Source organism: Rutidosis leptorrhynchoides, chromosome 8 (assembly GCF_046630445.1).
Source record: "Rutidosis leptorrhynchoides isolate AG116_Rl617_1_P2 chromosome 8, CSIRO_AGI_Rlap_v1, whole genome shotgun sequence".
NCBI lineage: Eukaryota > Viridiplantae > Streptophyta > Magnoliopsida > Asterales > Asteraceae > Rutidosis > Rutidosis leptorrhynchoides.
The window spans coordinates 138602650-138623333 of NC_092340.1; the positions used below are offsets into that span (position 1 = coordinate 138602650).

The window sequence follows — 20684 nt, forward strand, 5'->3', positions numbered from 1 at the left end:
AACAAAGAAGGTATTAAGGTGGATCCGGCAAAGATAGAAACTGTTGAAAAGTGGGAAACCCCGAAAACTCCGAAACACATACGCCAGTTTTTAGGACTAGCTGGTTACTACAGAAGGTTCATCCAAGACTTTTCCAGAATAGCAAAACCCTTGACTGCATTAACGCATAAAGGGAAGAAATTTGAATGGAATGATGAACAAGAGAAAGCGTTTTAGTTATTGAAGAAAAAGCTAACTACGGCACCTATATTGTCATTGCCTGAAGGGAATGATGATTTTGTGATTTATTGTGACGCATCAAAGCAAGGTCTCGGTTGTGTATTAATGCAACGAACGAAGGTGATTGCTTATGCATCTAGACAATTGAAGATTCACGAACAAAATTATACGACGCATGATTTGGAATTAGGCGCGGTTGTTTTTGCATTAAAGACTTGGAGGCACTACTTATATGGGGTCAAAAGTATTATATATACCGACCACAAAAGTCTTCAACACATATTTAATCAGAAACAACTGAATATGAGGCAGCGTAGGTGGATTGAATTATTGAATGATTACGACTTTGAGATTCGTTACCACCCGGGGAAGGCAAATGTGGTAGCCGATGCCTTGAGCAGGAAGGACAGAGAACCCATTCGAGTAAAATCTATGAATATAATGATTCATAATAACCTTACTACTCAAATAAAGGAGGCGCAACAAGGAGTTTTAAAAGAGGGAAATTTAAAGGATGAAATACCCAAAGGATCGGAGAAGCATCTTAATATTCGGGAAGACGGAACCCGGTATAGGGCTGAAAGGATTTGGGTACCAAAATTTGGAGATATGAGAGAAATGGTACTTAGAGAAGCTCATAAAACCAGATACTCAATACATCCTGGAACGGGGAAGATGTACAAGGATCTCAAGAAACATTTTTGGTGGCCGGGTATGAAAGCCGATGTTGCTAAATACGTAGGAGAATGTTTGACGTGTTCTAAGGTCAAAGCTGAGCATCAGAAACCATCAGGTCTACTTCAACAACCCGAAATCCCAGAATGGAAATGGGAAAACATTACCATGGATTTCATCACTAAATTGCCAAGGACTGCAAGTGGTTTTGATACTATTCGGGTAATAGTTGATCGTCTCACCAAATCAGCACACTTCCTGCCAATAAGAGAAGATGACAAGATGGAGAAGTTAGCACGACTGTATTTGAAGGAAGTCATCTCCAGACATGGAATACCAATCTCTATTATCTCTGATAGGGATGGCAGATTTATTTCAAGATTCTGGCAGACATTACAGCAAGCATTAGGAACTCGTCTAGACATGAGTACTGCCTATCATCCACAAACTAATGGGCAGAGTGAAAGGATGATACAAACGCTTGAAGACATGCTACGAGCATGTGTTATTGATTTCAGAAACAGTTGGGATCGACATCTACCGTTAGCAGAATTTTCCTACAACAACAGCTACCATTCAAGCATTGAGATGGCGCCGTTTGAAGCACTTTATGGTAGAAAGTGCAGGTCTCCTATTTGTTGGAGTGAAGTGGGGGATAGACAGATTACAGGTCCGGAGATTATACAAGAAACTACCGAGAAGATCATCCAAATTCAACAACGGTTGAAAACCGCCCAAAGTCGACAAAAGAGCTACGCTGACATTAAAAGAAAAGATATAGAATTTGAAATTGGAGAGATGGTCATGCTTAAAGTTGCACCTTGGAAAGGCGTTGTTCGATTTGGTAAACGAGGGAAATTAAATCCAAGGTATATTGGACCATTCAAGATTATTGATCGTGTCGGACCAGTAGCTTACCGACTTGAGTTACCTCAACAACTCGCGGCTGTACATAACACTTTCCACGTCTCGAATTTGAAGAAATGTTTTGCTAAAGAAGATCTCACTATTCCGTTAGATGAAATCCAAATCAACGAAAAACTTCAATTCATCGAAGAACCCGTCGAAATAATGGATCGTGAGGTTAAAAGACTTAAGCAAAACAAGATACCAATTGTTAAGGTTCGATGGAATGCTCGTAGAGGACCTGAGTTCACCTGGGAGCGTGAAGATCAGATGAAGAAGAAATACCCGCATCTATTTCCAGAAGATTCGTCAACACCTTCAACAGCTTAAAATTTCGGGACGAAATTTATTTAACGGGTAGGTACTGTAGTGACCCGACCTTTTCCATGTTTATATATATTAATTGAGATTGATATTTACATGATTAAATGTTTCCAACATGTTAAGCAATCAAACTTGTTAAGACTTGATTAATTGAAATATGTTTCATATAGACAATTGACCACCCAAGTTGACCGGTGATTCACGAACGTTAAAACTTGTAAAAACTATACGATGACATATATATGGTTATATATATAGTTAAAATGTTTTTATTATAAGTATGTATCTCATTAGGTATTTTAACAATGAGTTATATACATAAAAATGAGACTATTAATTTAAGAAACTCGAAAACGATATATATAACGATTATCGTTATAACAACGTCTTACTAGGTACATATGAATCATATTAAGATATTGATACACTTGGTTAATTATTTTAAATGATAAGTAAATATATTATTAAGTGTATTAACAATGAAATACATATGTAAAAATAAGACTACTAACTTAATGATTTCGAAACGAGACATATATGTAACGATTATCGTTGTAACGACATTTAACTGTATATACATCATACTGAGATATATTATATATCATAATATCATGATAATATAACAATTTAACATCTCATTTGTTATAATAAACAATGGGTTAACAACATTCAACAAGATCGTTAACCTAAAGGTTTCAAAACAACACTTACATGTAACGACTAACGATGACTTAACGACTCAGTTAAAATGTATATACATGTAGTGTTTTAATATGTATTTATACACTTTTGAAAGACTTCAATACACTTATCAAAATACTTCTACTTAACAAAAATGCTTACAATTACATCCTCGTTCAGTTTCATCAACAATTCTACTCGTATGCACCCGTATTCGTACTCGTACAATACACAGCTTTTAGATGTATGTACTATTGGTATATACACTCCAATGATCAGCTCTTAGCAGCCCATGTGAGTCACCTAACACATGTGGGAACCATCATTTGGCAACTAGCATGAAATATCTCATAAAATTACAAAAATATGAGTAATCATTCATGACTTATTTACATGAAAACAAAATTACATATCCTTTATATCTAATCCATACACCAACGACCAAAAACACCTAAAAACACTTTCATTCTTCAATTTTCTTCATCTAATTGATCTCTCTCAAGTTCTATCTTCAAGTTCTAAGTGTTCTTCATAAATTTCAAAAGTTCTAGTTTCATAAAATCAAGAATACTTTCAAGTTTGCTAGCTCACTTCCAATCTTGTAAGGTGATCATCCAACCTCAAGAAATCCTTGTTTCTTACAGTAGGTTATTATTCTAATACAAGGTAATAATCATATTCAAACTTTGGTTCAATTTCTATAACTATAACAATCTTATTTCAAGTGATGATCTTACTTGAACTTGTTTTCGTGTCATGATTCTGCTTCAAGAACTTCGAGCCATTCAAGAATCCATTGAAGCTAGATCCATTTTTCTATTTTCCAGTAGGTTTATCCAAGGAACTTAAGGTAGTAATGATGTTCATAGCATCATTCAATTCATACATATAAAGCTATCTTATTCGAAGGTTTAAACTTGTAATCACTAGAACATAGTTTAGTTAATTCTAAACTTGTTCGCAAACAAAAGTTAATCCTTCTAACTTGACTTTTAAAATTAACTAAACACATGTTCTATATCTGTATGATATTCTAACTTAATGATTTAAAACCTGGAAACACGAAAAACACCGTAAAACCGGATTTACGCCGTCGTAGTAACACCACGGGCTGTTTTGGGTTAGTTAATTAAAAACTATGATAAACTTTGATTTAAAAGTTGTTATTCTGAGAAAATGATTTTTATTATGAACATGAAACTATATCCAAAAATTATGGTTAAACTCAAAGTGGAAGTATGTTTTCTAAAATGGTCATCTAGACGTCGTTCTTTCGACTGAAATGACTACCTTTACAAAAACGACTTGTAACTTATTTTTCCGACTATAAACCTATACTTTTTCTGTTTAGATTCATAAAATAGAGTTCAATATGAAACCATAGCAATTTGATTCACTCAAAACGGATTTAAAATGAAGAAGTTATGGGTAAAACAAGATTGGATAATTTTTCTCATTTTAGCTACGTGAAAATTGGTAACAAATCTATTCCAACCATAACTTAATCAACTTGTATTGTATATTATGTAATATTGAGATACCATAGACACGTATACAATGTTTCGACCTATCATGTCGACACATCTATATATATTTCGGAACAACCATAGACACTCTATATGTGAATGTTGGAGTTAGCTATACAGGGTTGAGGTTGATTCCAAAATATATATAGTTTGAGTTGTGATCAATACTGAGATACGTATACACTGGGTCGTGGATTGATTCAAGATAATATTTATCGATTTATTTCTGTACATCTAACTGTGGACAACTAGTTGTAGATTACTAACGAGGACAGCTGACTTAATAAACTTAAAACATCAAAATATATTAAAAGTGTTGTAAATATATTTTGAACATACTTTGATATATATGTATATATTGTTATAGGTTCGTGAATCAACTAGTGGCCAAGTCTTACTTCCCGACGAAGTAAAAATCTGTGAAAGTGAGTTATAGTCCCACTTTTAAAATCTAATATTTTTGGGATGAGAATACATGCAGGTTTTATAAATGATTTACAAAATAGACACAAGTACGTGAAACTACATTCTATGGTTGAATTATTGAAATCGAATATGCCCCTTTTTATTAAGTCTGGTAATCTAAGAATTAGGGAACAGACACCCTAATTGACGCGAATCCTAAAGATAGATCTATTGGGCCTAACAAACCCCATCCAAAGTACCGGATGCTTTAGTACTTCAAAATTTATATCATATCCGAAGGGTGTCCCGGAATGATGGGGATATTCTTATATATATGCATCTTGTTAATGTCGATTACCAGGTGTTCACCATATGAATGATTTTGATCTCTATGTATGGGATGTGTATTGAAATATGAAATATTGTGGTCTATTGTTACGATTTGATATATATAGGTTAAACCTATAACTCACCAACATTTTTGTTGACGTTTAAAGCATGTTTATTCTCAGGTGAATACTAAGAGCTTCCGCTGTTGCATACTAAAATAAGGACAAGATTTGGAGTCCATGTTTGTATGATATTGTGTAAAACCTGCATTCCAGAAACTGATTTCGATGTAACATATTTGTATTGTAAACCATTATGTAATGGTTGTGTGTAAACAGGATATTTTAGATTATCATTATTTGATAATCTACGTAAAGCTTTTTAAACCTTTATTTATGAAATAAAGGTTATGGTTTGTTTTAAAAATGAATGCAGTCTTTGAAAAACGTCTCATATAGAGGTCAAAACCTCGCAACGAAATCAATTAATATGGAACGTTTTTAATCAATAAGAACGGGACATTTCATCAGTAAGACATATGGCAAGCATGTAATCAGGCATAATAACAACAGCAGCCTAGATCATCTACAGCAGTACATAGCATGGCAATAGTAGTATCATACAGCAGTATCGTGCAATCAAAAGCAGAGAGTAGTAGCATGCAATAGTGGAAATAGACAGTAGCATACGGTAATAACATATAGCAGTAATAGTAAGCAGTAGCATACAGTAGTTCCACAGAAACAAGTAAACGATCAAGTTGTAGATTAGTCCTATTAGTGAATCCTAATCGACTCAGTCAAGACACACTAATGCAACCTAATTCCCTACAACCAATGCTCTGATACCAAATGTGATGCCCCGTCCAAAACCATCATGGTACGGATCACCAACAACAGGTCCATTACACGGTATAACACTATATGCTATTTTAAAATAAGGTTTTGCATTCACAAAAAGATAACGTTTTCCCAACGACAAATGTTTTAAAAAAGTAACGTGCTTCTACGAATAGAAAGCATTAACAATAGTACGTGACACTTAGGTCATTACAAACCATGGTTCAAATTAAACATAAGTAGTGAATGCAAAATAAAAAGTCCATGCTTAAGAGACATCTCTAACAATGCAGCGGAAGTCTAACACGGCAAGCCTATTACAGCGGAGATAAACGTCTTAGTTACCTGAGAATAAAATATGCTAAAAGGTCAACAAGAATGTTGGTGAGCTATAGTTTTATTGTAAACAATAATGTAATGTAGACCACGAGATTTTGTATTCAAAACAGTATGAAAAGTATATGCTTAACCGTGGGCGCTTGGTAACTAACTTAACAAAGAAATATAAATATCACCCCCTAAAAGTACACTTGGCGAGTGCGTTAAGACAGACGGAGTATTAAACACCCGTTAAATGCTAGTGCGACTAGCCCGAGTGGGGATGTCAAACCCTATGGATCTATATCTAAGATTCGCGTCTACCAGTTCATAAACCAATAGCTAAACGTTACCGAGCTAAGGGGAAAATTTGTGCCGTTATGTCACCCACACATATATAAAGTTCAAGTACTCGTGTCTAGTATGTAAAAAATAAAAAGCGCATGTATTCTCAGTCCCAAAAATAATTAAAGTAAAAAGGGAGCTATAACTCACAGTGAATGTGCGGTAAAGTCGATACAAAAATGTAAGCAAGTAGTAAGTCAGTCCAAAAGGTCCTCAACCTAAGTCAATGGTTACTAAGTCAGTAAATCGTCCCAAAAAGTTTAAAAGTAAGTAAGTTAAGTCTTAAGTATCATCATTGTCATCATACGCAAAAGATAAAATAAGTTTTCAACAAGAATAGAGGTCGAAACGAAAAGCTGAATTCGAACAGTCGCTACGACCTCTACACAAACTGAAATGACGCGCAGCTAGTGGCCAAGGCTTCGTTTGTGAGTCCTATTACTGCTGTATGAAATTCAGATCCTAACTCGATGTTGTTTGACCATGGCGACGGTCAAAGAGCGAGTAGGTCAGAAATTTCAGCACGTCGTGACAAAGGCGTAGTGAACTTTGGAAGACAATAAATCCTAAACCGTATATCGGATTTAGGAGAGTCTTAAACGAAAAGTCATATACACATCCCAAACTTTCTGGAAATCAATTTTCCAGAAGCTCCAGGAGTCAGATCAGATCCTGAAAAACAGATACAAGTGCTCCGGTGGGTTTCTTGGTGTTTGATGCTTATCACGGTTCTCATCCTTGATGCGTATAAGCCTCAAGTGTACAACTCTTGATGTTTTAGCATCATTTTGACCAAGTTTTAACCATCAACACACAATGTCTAGACTAAGAAAAAGAAATACAACTCACTTAAGAGTTTTAGAAAGATGATGAACCAAAGTTACATCAAGTTCTTAGTTTCGACACAAGTACAAGTTCTATTTGAAATTTAAAGCTACAAACTTGGATTCAAACCAAACAAGCAAAACCTCAAGTTATAAAACTTAGATCTTAGCTAAATATTGAAGACCTTAGACTAGAAAGTCTAGATCTTGTGCTGTAGGTGAAACCCTAAGTTATAGAACTTAGACTTTCAACTTTTACAAAACCATAAGTCATAAAACTTAGATTTTTGCAAAGTAGAATGAATATAAGCTAATGAGATTTTGTTTTAACAAGTTAGATGACCATAAGTTACATAACTTAGATCAAACAAAATAATGAAACCCTAAGCTAGAAAGCTTGGATCTCTTAACAATACTTATGAGACTTCAAGCTAGAAAGCTTGTATCTTTGTTTAATGAAAACGGAAGTTACAACATTGAAGTAAAACAAATTAAAGAAGATCATAAGTTAATAAACTTGATCTTTTAACAAACTTTTTGTAGAAACCTCAAGCTAGAAATCTTGGATTTCTAATGTTCTTGAAGATCCTTAAAGCAAAAAGCTAGATCTACAAGTTACATGAAGATCATAAACATAAGTTTTGATCCTTTAACAAAAATAAAGAGATCTTAAGCTATGAGCTTAGATCTAACAAAAGTAATGAAGATTCAAAGCTAAAGAGCTTGAATCCTCCATGTTCTTGCATCTTCTTCAACTAAAGTTTGAAGTTACAAGATATATAAAGATTCAAGTTACAAAACTTGAATCTTTGAACATAATGATGATGATTTATGAAAAATGGAAAGAAAAAGAAGAAGAAATTCAAGAAAACGTACAAGTCTTCTTAAGCTTTTAGTGTGAGAAAAGTAGAGAGAAAACTAGAGAGAGAGAGTTGTGTGTGTTTTGTGAGAAAATTAAATGAAGTTTGAAAATTTAAGGTGGTGGTGGTAAGCATGTAGGCCGACGGTTTCAAGCATGGGGGGGACCATTTGGCTTGGCATGGGTGGTGGTACAAGGTGATGTTTGCATGTTGGCTAGCATGGTGCATGGAGTTAAAAGATGTAAGGTATGGTACACAAGCATGCTAGTAATCTTGTCTTAATACATGATGGGTTTGTCTTATGTCTTAATGGACTCATAAGTCCATTAAGTTGGGCTAACTTACTAGTCCATTAGCTAGAATAGGGTGGGCCTTTGATAAACTAAGTCCATTAAGGTGATAAGTCCATTAAGACTAACTAGTGTGCATTAGTAAAAACACTAAGCGTAATTAAGCAATCATCAAGCTAAGTAATTGTCATTAAGGAATAACCGTTACGATTAAGTAGTCATAACAATCCAATTATGACCAAAGTTTATCGTGTACCAAGTACGTATCTCGTTCTAAACGACTAGTGACACTAACGGTCATAAATGCATTCGAGGATCAAGTTAAGTAATTAAGCACTTAATAACACGTTTTAAGGTATTAACGAAAGTAATTAACATGAGTAATGATTCCAGCATGTTATCTAGCTCAGTACGCACAAATACGCAGATTCGTGAAAATATACAGCATAAATATAAGTCGAAAAAGTCGGGTCATTACATATCTTTCTGAGACTGTCTATATGCATCAGCCTCTAGGTTTTCGTGACCCTTCACGAACAGATCATGTGTGTCTCGTACAGAAATCCCTCTATGGATTGAAGCAGGCTCCGCGCGCATGGTACCAGCGATTCGCATGCTATGCTCAGAGTGTCTGTTTTTAGCAAAGCCGATGCGACACTTCCTTATTTATTTATCAACACGGTACCGATACTGCTTATCTCTTATTATATGTGGACGATATTATTCTGAATGCCTCATTGACAAATTTTCTTCAGCGGGTTATTGCCTCTCTACACTAGGAGTTCTCCATGACCGACTTGGCCCGCTGAACTATTTCTTGGGTATTTCAGTTACTCGTACCTCTTCGGGAATGTTTCTATCTCAGAAGAAGTACGCTACCGAGATTCTAGAGCGCGCAGATATGACGGGGTGTCACCCGAGCAGAACCCCAGTTAAAACCAGCTCCAAGCTTACTACGTCAGGTCCACCGGTTGCTAATCCGACATTGTATCACAGCCTCGTTGGGGCTCTTCAGTACCTCACTTTCACGAGACCAGATTGCTTACGCAGTACAACAGATATGCTTATTCATGAATGACCCACGAGAGCATCATTTTTTCTGCACTTAAGCGAATTCTTCGATATATACAGGGTACACTTGATCTCGGCATACAACTCTTTGCATCATCTACCACATCTTTGACAGCCTACTCAGATGTTGACTGGGCTGGTTGCCCCAGTACTCGTCGCTCTACCTCAGGATATTGTGTATTTTTGAGTAATAACCTTCTGTCATGGTCCTCAAAATGACAGTTGACGTCATCTCGCTCCAGTGCCCGAAGCAGAGTACCGCAGGGTTACTAATGTTGTTACCGAGACATGCTGGCTTCACAATCTACTTCGCGAGCTTCATTGTCCTTTATTTTCTGCCACTGTTGTGTATTGTGATAATGTGAGTGCAGTATACATGTCAGGTAACCTGGTTCAGCACCAGCGCACGAAACACATAGAGATTGATATTCATTTCGTGCAGGATCTTGTGACGCAAGGACATGTGCGCGTTCTTCATGTTCCATCGCGATATCAGTATGCCGGCATCTTCACCAAAGGCCTTCCTCTGTTCTTTTTGATGAGTTCAGGGCCAGTTTGAGAGTTCGTAATGCTCCCGCTCCAACTGCGGGGGGCTGTTAGGCGATATATTTATCCATATTATGTATTTATGCATTGTAGCTCATGTTCTATAAGGACCTTTTATTATACAAGCCCATTAGGTATTTTATACTTTATCATTGGCTATTTATACTCCCTATTGTAATGTATGATTAAAGGGAAATCAATTTATTATTTATGTTAACAGTTATTACTTATTACTATTATCAATGATAATGATTTATTATTAACCGTAATGATTAAATTATTAATTATTCTTATTTATGTTTATTTATTTATTAATAATTATTAATTATTAATAATTATAATTACCCTATATTGAATACAATCCAAATATGTCGAAACTTAAAGCACAAACTTACATATTATCCAAAATGAAAGGACCCATTATGAAAAACCCCACGGAAATTTCAGTATAATTTACATCACCTTCTCGTCGTAAAAAAAATTAAAAAAAAAAAAAGAAAAAAAAAAGTAAGGTTGGTTCTATACTATAGTGTGTTACTGTGTATGAGTAGGGTGTGCGAAAAGAGAACTGCTTGATTGAATGAATGATCACGTATAAAATCAAGTTTCGGTTTCTGACGCTTTTCAAGTTTTCAAATCAAAACCAGTATATCCAACTCATAAATTCACCATACAAAACTTAATTCTGTACGGTTCTAATTTTTATTACCAATTAGAGAAGCAATTTAACCCTAGAAATCAACAACTTCGAGTTCAATTTCAGTTATTCGGTGCTCGCTTTATACTAACTGATCAGAGTAGAAACCTAGGGTTTATTTCTATCAAGTCATGAGTCCTATTCAGAATTTCGACCAGCATTCTCGCCGTCTCATGGAGCCTGACCTTCGTAATGTTTCTATGATTCTCTCCTTACAATTACACAACATATATGTACATGTACATATAATGTGTATATGTATATGTATATGTATATGTATATGTATATCTATAACACCTTTTTTTTTTTATCAGTAATTGGTATGAATTGCGTTACCGATGTAACATTTCTTTTGTTCTTAGAACTCGTTACTAAGTTAATATCATATATTCTTACTCTCATTTTAGTGCTTATAAACTAATAAATTGTGATAAGTTTGATAATGATTAGTTTCTGTGTTATGTGAGTGAGTTGTTTTAGTTTTATATGCCTAATATGAAGTTAATGGATTCAAATGAGTTGGAGTAGTGATGTTGTTGCGCTGAATGAAAAATGATGTTTTATTTAAAATGGACAGCTATTCAGAACAGGCTTCAAATGGCGATGGAGGTACGGGATAGTTTAGAGAGAACACACACAGGGGAGTACTTGAATTTCTTGAAGTGTTATTTCGTCCATTTTCGGGGATTCTATATCACATAACGAAGTCACTGACAATCCTGAGCATAAGTTGAGAAACATTATCGTCGAAATCCCTAATCGTCTTCCTCACAGTGAATTATGTTCTTGTTGCAGACGGTATCATTCCTGACTTACCTTTTGAAGAGCTTTGCTGATTATATCAGGCCACATGAAGAAAGCATATGTAAAAGCATTGTCAACCTGCTTGTTACTTGTTCAGACTCCGTTTCCATTAGAAAGGTATATTATGACTGTAGATCGCCCTTGTCCATAGTTAAGTTTTTTCTCTCATGTACGTGAACTGGTACATCTAATTGACTTATTATGCACAGGAATTGTTGATAGCACTGAAGCATGTCCTAGGAATGGATTTCAAGAGGGGTTTGTTTCCTCTAATTGATACACTTATGGAAGAGAGGTAACAACCGTATATTGTACAATTTGCTAATTTTGTGATCTTATTTTTCTTTTACGTTGGATTTTAACACCAATTTTGTTCAATTCAGTTTAAATGCTATTCACATTTTGCCGGTTAGTTATATAAGAAATTAATGGTTTTGGGAACTCATGCCTTCTTCTGATTTTTTAAAGTATTTGTCATTTTAATGAGATAAAGGATAAAGGATGTAACTTTTATACGAAAAGTTCCTATAAAAGGGGAAGCTATGTAATGTCTTGCTCAATGGCCAAACACAATTCATTACAGAATAAAGGGAAAAAAAGACAATTGCCAACTAGCCTTTCAAGGCTTATTCTCACGTATATTGATAATGAAAAAATTGAGTTTTTTTTTTTGGATACAATTCCCACCTTAAATAATGAAATAAACATTAAAGATAGAAACAAGAATAACTCCAAAACTTTCCAGCATCTTCTGACTTAATTTTCACAACCTTTGATGTGTCCCACAACTTTTGATTTATCCCATGACTTTTAATTTATCCCAGGCCCAAGTAATCCTCCTAGCTCAAACTCAATATAATTGTGAAGCCCAACATCTAAGAGCCCAGCTCTTTCTTTTCCTGAGACCGTACTTGCATCATCCCCTCCCCCTTTGGAAGGACTCGACCTCGAGTCAAGGGGGTCCTCATTATCAGCAACATAAGGTGACAGATCCGCTACGTTGAAGGTAGCGGACACGTTGTAGTGACCCGGCAAATCAATCTTATATGCATTATCGTTAATTTTTTCCAACACTCGAAATGGGCCATCAGCGCGCGGCTTGAGTTTACCAAACCTACCTCCCGGAAAACGTTCCTTCCGCAAATGTATCCAAACAAGATCACCAACCTGATAGATAACCCGTTTCCGCCGCCTATCAGCTCGCCTCTTATAAACCTGAATCTGCCCTTCCATTCGATTTTGAACTTGCTTGTGGATGGCTTTAAAATGATCAGCCTGCGCCTGACCATCAGAGGGACTGTCATCGTGTCCAACCCGTGGCACTAAATCAAGTGGAGTGAGTGGGTTTCGTCCATAGACAATCTCAAAAGGAGTCTTGCCAGTAGTACGGTTAAGGGACCTGTTAAATGCGAACTCCGCCTGAGGCAAGGTGAGATCCCACTGTTTTGGGTGATCACCGACAAGACTACGCAACAAGTTTCCCAAACTACGATTAACAACCTCGGTTTGTCCGTCCGTTTGCGGATGGTGAGAAGAACTAAACTGCAATTTTGACCCGACACGAGCCCACAAAGTACGCCAAAAATGACTTACAAATTTAACATCACGGTCAGAAGTGAGTGTCTTAGGAATCCCATGTAAACGTACAACTTCTGCAAAATAAAGACGTGCCACCTGACTTGCATCAAAAGTTTTGGTACACGGAATAAAATGTGCCATCTTAGAGAAACGATCAACGACAACCATAATGGAATCCTTGTTTCGCTGAGTACGCGGCAAACCCAAAACAAAATCGAGAGTTACATCTTCCCAAGGACCATTCGGTATTGGCAGTGGCGTATATAAGCCCGCATTCGAACCGTGCATTTTAGCAATATGACACACGCGACAACGCGCGACCACCCGATTCACATCTTTAACCATTTGAGGCCAGTAAAACTTTTCTTTAATCAAAGACAGTGTTTTATTCATCCCGAAATGCCCCGCGAGCCCCCCGGAATGAGCTTCAGTGATAATAGCATGGCGCAAGGAACCTACTGGAATGCATAGCCTAGTTCCTTTAAAAAGATACCCATCATGTATTAAAAATGTAAGGAAGGTACCTGTTAAACAGTTGCTCCATATGTGACCAAAATCAGGATCAGTAGCATAAAAGTCACGCCACACCTCAAAGCCTTGCACACTATTTGTGACAGTATGTAACAAAGTATATCTGCGGCTTAACGCATCAGCAACGCGATTTTGTGAACCGGCCTTATGCTTAATGACAAAGGAATACGCTTGTAATGTTTCAACCCACTTCGCATGTCGGGGATTTAACTTGTGTTGCCCTTGTATATACTTCAAAGAATCATGGTCCGAATATAATACAAACTCATTATGTAACAGATAGTGTCTCCATGCCTCTAGGCTACGAACAATAGCATAAAATTCGCGGTCATAAGTCGAGTATTTCTGGCGCGTTTTGTTCAGTTTTTCACTAAAGAAGGCGATGGGTTTATTGTTTTGGCTTAACACACCGCCGATACCCACGCCCGAGGCATCACATTCCACCTGAAAGACGTCGTTAAAATTAGGCAATACTAAAATAGGAGCATGGGTTACCTTATGTTTTAACTCCGTAAACGCAGCTGTTGCTGCATTAGTCCATGTGAACCTACCACCCTTCATACACTCGGTTACGGGAGCTATAATGGAACTAAAGTTACGATTAAACCGACGATAGAATGAAGCGAGTCCATGAAAACTCCGAACTTCATGAATATTGGTTGGCAGTGGCCAACTTGTTATGGCCTCAATCTTCCTGTCATCCATGCGTATCCCATCACTAGAAATAACATAGCCAAGAAAAGTTACCTCTTTAGTGAGAAAGTGACATTTAGCACCATTAGCATACAACTGTTGCGTGCGTAAGACATCAAAGAGTTCCCGTAGGTGTGCCACGTGTTGTGTGACATCCGCACTATATACCAAGATATCGTCAAAGTATACGACCACAAAGTGTCCAATAAACCTTTTAAAAACATGATTCATCAATCTCATAAATGTACTTGGCGCATTCGAAAGGCCAAAGGGCATAACCATCCACTCGTAGAGCCCATCACGTGTTTTAAAAGCCGTCTTCCACTCATCACCCGGGCGCATTCGAATTTGGTGGAAACCGCTTCGTAAGTCAATTTTAGAGAACACTGTTGCCCCGTGTAATTGGTCAATTAAATCATCAAAACGTGGTATTGGAAAATGGTATTTTATTGTGATTTTGTTGATGGCCCGACTATCGATACACATACGGTACGTACCTCCATGTTTCGGAACGAGTAGAGCGGGTACCGCGCAAGGACTCATGCTCTCTCGTATCAACCCCTTGCGTAACAATTCAGCAACTTGTGTTTCCAATTCCTTGTACTCTTTTGGGTTCAAACGGTATGCGGGTTTGTTTGGGATAACCGACCCGGGCACGAAATCGATGCAATGTTGAATATCGCGCTCAAGTGGTAATCCAGGAGGTATTTCCGCTGGTAATATGTCACTAAATTCTGCAAGAAGTTTTTGTATAAGAGCCGGGATTTCATGCGCGATTTCGTTGCTCTCTGTAATAACTAGTGCAAATAATAATGTAGCATTACGAACCTCCTGAGCAAGGGCATGGTAGCTAAGAAAAAGGGTAGGGTCTTTTGCCTTTTTGCGAGTGTCTAACGGAGCCAAGGTGATATTAATACCATCCTTGCAAAAGCTATAGGTATTGCGGAACCCATCGTGCTTAGTCTTCCGATCGAATTGCCACGGTCGACCCAGAAGTAAGTGGCAAGCGTCCATAGGAATAACCTCGCACCATACTTCATCATTATACTTATTCCCGATCGAAAATTGAACCAAACAACGCTTATTTACCTTCACGTTGCTGCTGCGTTTCAACCACGTCAATTGATACGGTTCCGGGTGGTCGACTGCCTGCAACCCAATTTTCTCAACCATTTCAGTGGAGACAACATTTTCACAGCTGCCCCCGTCAATAATCATAGAGCAAACCTTCCCTTTTGTGGTAACTTTGGTGCGAAAAATATTGTTGCGAAGCCAAGAATACTCATCATCGTTATGTACGGTTGTGTTAAGGGTGCGGTGGATGACTAGAGCCTCACCCTGATCTGCATATATCACCTCAGTACCCTCCGTTTTCTGCTCATGCGGTTCAGGTTCTCCGTCGGTATCGTATTGTGGGTACTCGTCTTCCCACGTAGTAATAGTTTTCTGATTCGGGCAGTCATGAGCGTAATGGCCCATACCTTGACATTTAAAACATTTAGGGGTACGGTTACTAGTCCCTGGGTTGGAGGCACTAGCACGCTGGTCAGATTTACCCTTATCAGGTACCACACTTTTGGTATTTGAACTTGATGCAGTACGAGTGAAAGGGTATTTTATTTTACCTCGTTCCTTCTATTTTTCCACCTTGAGCGCCAGCCTACACACGTCATTGTAGGTCCAATACGGTTGCAAACTAACGATATCAGAGATATCTGTGTTGAGACCCCCCAAAAATCTCGCGATAGTTTGCTCCTCCTCTTCTTGCACATCACATCGCATTCGCAAACGATCAGATTGTTGTATAAATTCTTCCACACTCAAATTCCGTTGGCGCAAGTTATGATATTCAAGAAAAGCCTCTTGTCTATAATTGTCAGGAAGAAATTTGGTACGTAAAATTTCTTCATTTTATCCCATGTTTCGACCTTGGATTTTTGGGCGAACGCTCTAGATTTTCGAACATTTTCCCACCACAAGGACGCATGTTTGCGTAGTTTGATTGCAACGAGCTTCACCTTGAGGTGTTCGGGGATATCTTTGATGTCGAACACACGTTCTACGGTGTTCAACCAGTCCAGGAAATCGTCTGGTTGCATTGTTCCCGTGAATTCTGGGATCTCCACCTTCATTCCTAGAAGGCGTAGGGGATCCTCACGATGATCCCTACGATGACCCGCAGCAAACGGATTCGTCTCAGGGGTCTCCAACTCACTGGTCTGATCCGAAAAACTTTCGTGAAAATCATGGTCCCGATTGAATTCTAACTCATCAATTCGTCTTTGTAAGAGTGCGATTTCAGCGTACGGGTCTTGATCGCTGCCTCTTCCGGCGAATCTACGATTTCCACCTCGTCCGAAACCACCTCGATTGTACCGTTCGGCCATCCCTGGACTACTGATACCAAATAATGTCTTGCTCAATGGCCAAACACAATTCAGTACAGAATAAAGGGAAAAAAAGACAATTGCCAACTAGCCTTTCAAGGCTTATTCTCACGTATATTGATAATGAAAAAACTGAGTTTTTTTTTTTTTTTTTTGGATACAATTCCCACCTTAAATAATGAAATAAACATTAAAGATAGAAACAAGAATAACTCCAAAACTTTCCAGCATCTTCTGACTTAATTTTCACAACCTTTGATGTGTCCCACAACTTTTGATTTATCCCATGACTTTTAATTTATCCCAGGCCCAAGTAATCCTCCTAGCTCAAACTCAATATAATTGTGAAGCCCAACATCTGAGAGCCCAGCTCTTTCTTTTCCTGAGACCGTACCTGCATCACTATGTTAAGAATCTTGGTTATGCCCGTCACACAGGTGTAAAAGTATCTTCTGTATTAAACATCAAACTTGCATCATCGTGCTATGCAATTAATATAAATTCCTAAAGCATCTTTTGAAAATTTGTGAACTGTGTTAGGGTTCTCATCGGATTTGGCCGGGCTTGTTTTGAGACACCGAGACCATTGGCATATAGTCTGTTGGCAGAAATTGTTCATCATGTTCGGGGAGATCTCTCATTATTACAGGTTCACAGCGTTATAAACCTTTCATGCCGTACTTTTTAAAATAATCTAGTAGGTTTAGCATGTGAGTTTCAGTTCTGCCAAATGTCCTCAAATATTTGTAATAAATTAAGATTAAGATCTACTTTATATGGAATAGTAATCACACTAATGTCTAATGGAAGAACTCTGTTCTCAAGAAGTGTAATGTTTCTGTTTAGTGTATTTGTAACAACTTGGATAGATTATGGACCCGTGACTGAGGGTAGATATAGCAAACTGGGAGGTTCCATATAATTACTGACACCTGGCTTATAATTTATGGTGAGAAATATGTACTTTGTGCACTATGAGTACCTTAAGCTTACTAGATGGTAAGCTAGCTAGTTGTTAGCTAGAATGTATTTGAGGATTGTACTCTATAGTAACACTTGCAGGATCCTTTCAAAAGAAAGGAAAATATTGAGATATTAATAGCAAAAGTTATGTGGAGTCACTACTATCACTGGGATTGTAGTGCATCATTCACACTTAAAGGCGGGAAATAATCTATCGAGAGTCGGGACGTGTTTTTTGGTGGGCTGAGTTAGTTAGTAACTGAGTATCTTGAAACTCGTACTCAATTAGTAACTGAGTATCTTAAAAATTCAATTATTACAAGAGACAGCTACCTAGCTCTATGTGTTGCTTTGGTGACTTGTAATAATGATAAACTACAATTTACTGTTTGATAATATGGTGATCTCTTATGTCTTGTATGTATATGTACATCTTGCAGGGTCTTTATTTTATTTATAATTTGATAGCTGAGCACATTGTCTTTCTTTTTCTCATTCTACCTATCTGTTTTTGTCTTTATTGGCTGCATCCCCAGCAATATATATGCATTTGTTATCAGATTATCAGATGTGTTGCGTTCTGTGTTACATTTCTTACTACTATTTATCTATTATCAGATGTGTTGCTTTCTGTGTTACATTTCTTACTGTCGTTTATCTATCATTTTGGCCGTTGTCAGTTGTCACGAATAATCTACCTATTCTCGAGTAATATGCATGACGCTTCCTTATCTCTGAGCATCCATACCACTTGCGCACGATTAATGTTGAATCTGGTACTTTGGATCCCTCAGTTTAAATTGTAAAGAATGTTTTATCGTCTTATTTTCCTTCTTTCTTTCTAGGATGTCAAATATCTAGTTTGGTTTATGTTGATTATTGATCGTGTGTTTTTAGGTGGAGCCAATCTTTGAGAAAGGCGTTGATCTGCCATCCATGGATGAAGCAAGAATTTTGTTGGTAAGAATCTGTACTGACTTATTTATATCATTCCCTATTTATATTATCCCCTATTCTTTCTGGAGTTGCAATTGCCTATATTGGAAGTAGAAAGATAGTTTTTTTGTTCAAATAATGACAGCTACTTCTTATTCATGTGTAGGGGCAAATATTGGATGCTTTTGTTGGCAAATTTAGCACTTTCAAGCGTAGTATTCCTCAGGTATACCATATACTCTAAGTTGCTACTTTCAAATTTCGTGTGTTATAGCGACATAACATATGCCAAGGACTGACTCAAAACATCGTAGTGCTCAACTTTTAACTCCGATAAAAACACATACCGAACTTGCATTTATCACAAAATATCAGCTGAGGACGTCACTTCATTTCTGTTTTAATGTCCTTAGATTTTTGGTAACCAAACTAATTAAATGTTTTTGTTAAGTCACTAATACAAACTGAATCAATGATTTCTCATTCATTAAAACTCTGTATTTATACATGAATATTGCGAGGATCGGTATTTAAGGTGTCAGTAGGAGGAGAAATAGAAGATTTAGAGGGATTTGTAGAAGTAGATGGTGGGATATCAGATACGGGGGGTTTGGGATTTCGTCTTGAATACGTGATCAAAGGGTCGGGAGCATGCGGTTTGTTTGGTAGGTTAAGAGAATGGGCCGGCGGTGGATGGTGACCATATGTGGAGGTGTGTGTGTCATCCGTAGGTTTAGGTGGAGATTTGTGTAACATATTTTCGAGGAGGAGGGGATGGATGGGATCATTTAAGAAATCGTATTTGAGTGGGGAAGGTGGTTTTGTTTGAGAGAAAGGAAAGATAGTTTCGTCGAACACAACATGATGAGAAAGAATAAGTTTCTTAGTGGATAAGTCAAAACATTTGTGCCCAGAATCATATGACGATGTGTAACCGCGTCCTCTTCCACCACGAGAACTGTTCCGGCCTCTGCCTCTACCCCTGCCACGAAATTGAGTATTATTACGATTAGGGTTTGAGGTGTACATGTTCGAACAATTTTGATCGGCGTTGGGTGTTGCAGTGTGTAGTGCTGTGGCAGCTGTAGTAGCGGCGATGGAGGCCTGCTTCTTCTTTCTTGTTTCTTCCAACAGTAGTCGTGAACGCACTTCATAAAAATCAGTTAACGGATTGGTTTGATGAATCATTGTACCAATAACTTCATAACCTTCAGTTAGGCCAGAAATCGTTTGGAGGACCAATTGGGGGTTTTCGATATTGACTCCGACATTTGCTAATTGATCCACAAGCATCTTGAGTTCTTGACAATATGTCGAGATGTTTGAAAAATTTTCTAACCGTGTATTTGAGAATTGATGTTGGAGATAGATGGCACGTGAATTCTTGTTATCTTGAAAGATGTTCGCTAAGGACCTCCAAGCTTGCTCTGCTGTTGCCCCTGGCTTGATTATAGTGTGTAAAAGATCGTTCGATATGGTTCCATAAATCCATTGGAGGACGATTGCATCGATACACGCCCATTGCTCAGGATCGTCGTCTGTTTTAGGAGCTTTTGATGATTCGGTCTTGGGTGGTAGAATATGGTGAGAGACTTTGTAAGCTCGACAATGTATTTGAAAAAGCTAGGCCCAAGAAGTGTATTGGCCGTTTTCCATCTCTAAAGTGATAGGAATAAAGTTCCTGATGTTATTGATTGTTAATGCCTGATGTACTTTGGAATCTGACATGATTTAAGAAGATGTGAATATTTGGGTTTTAGAAGAAATCGTAGAGGGTTAGAGAATAGAAAGACAGAAGTCGTAGAGGGTTAGAGAGGAGGAAAATATTTCGACCAGGTAATTGATTATTCTTCTGATACCATAATACAAACTCCATAATACAAACTGAATAGATGATAGATGATTTCTCATTCATTAAAACTCTGTATTTATACAT

General features: G+C 37.4%; 1 protein-coding gene across 2 annotated transcripts; it reads left to right on the top strand.

Annotated features, from left to right (window-relative positions):
• The first annotated feature begins 11873 nt into the window (after window positions 1-11873).
• On the top strand, window positions 11874-20221 carry LOC139864844 (uncharacterized PI3/PI4-kinase family protein C1F5.11c-like). Of its 2 annotated transcripts, none has more exons than XM_071853412.1 (6): window positions 11874-11955; window positions 17390-17498; window positions 18493-18588; window positions 18710-18772; window positions 18915-18974; window positions 19284-20221. In XM_071853412.1, exons 1-6 carry the CDS (start codon window positions 11903-11905, stop codon window positions 19446-19448), a joined length of 546 nt encoding a protein of 181 aa, XP_071709513.1. In that variant the 5' UTR covers window positions 11874-11902; the 3' UTR covers window positions 19449-20221. The 2 variants fall into 2 exon arrangements, with proteins under 2 accessions (XP_071709513.1, XP_071709514.1); XM_071853413.1 differs by having other exon boundaries at window positions 19270-19408.
• Window positions 20222-20684: the final 463 nt, after the last annotated feature.

Bases quoted from the DNA above. Each gene is read 5' to 3' on its own strand.
- LOC139864844 (XM_071853412.1), top strand. From the start codon at position 11,903: ATGGATTTCAAGAGGGGTTTGTTTCCTCTAATTGATACACTTATGGAA. The intron at 18,589-18,709 runs GTACTTTGGATC...GTGTGTTTTTAG, and splicing joins CACGATTAATGTTGAATCTG to GTGGAGCCAATCTTTGAGAA. The intron at 18,975-19,283 runs GTATACCATATA...TCGGTATTTAAG, and splicing joins TCAAGCGTAGTATTCCTCAG to GTGTCAGTAGGAGGAGAAAT.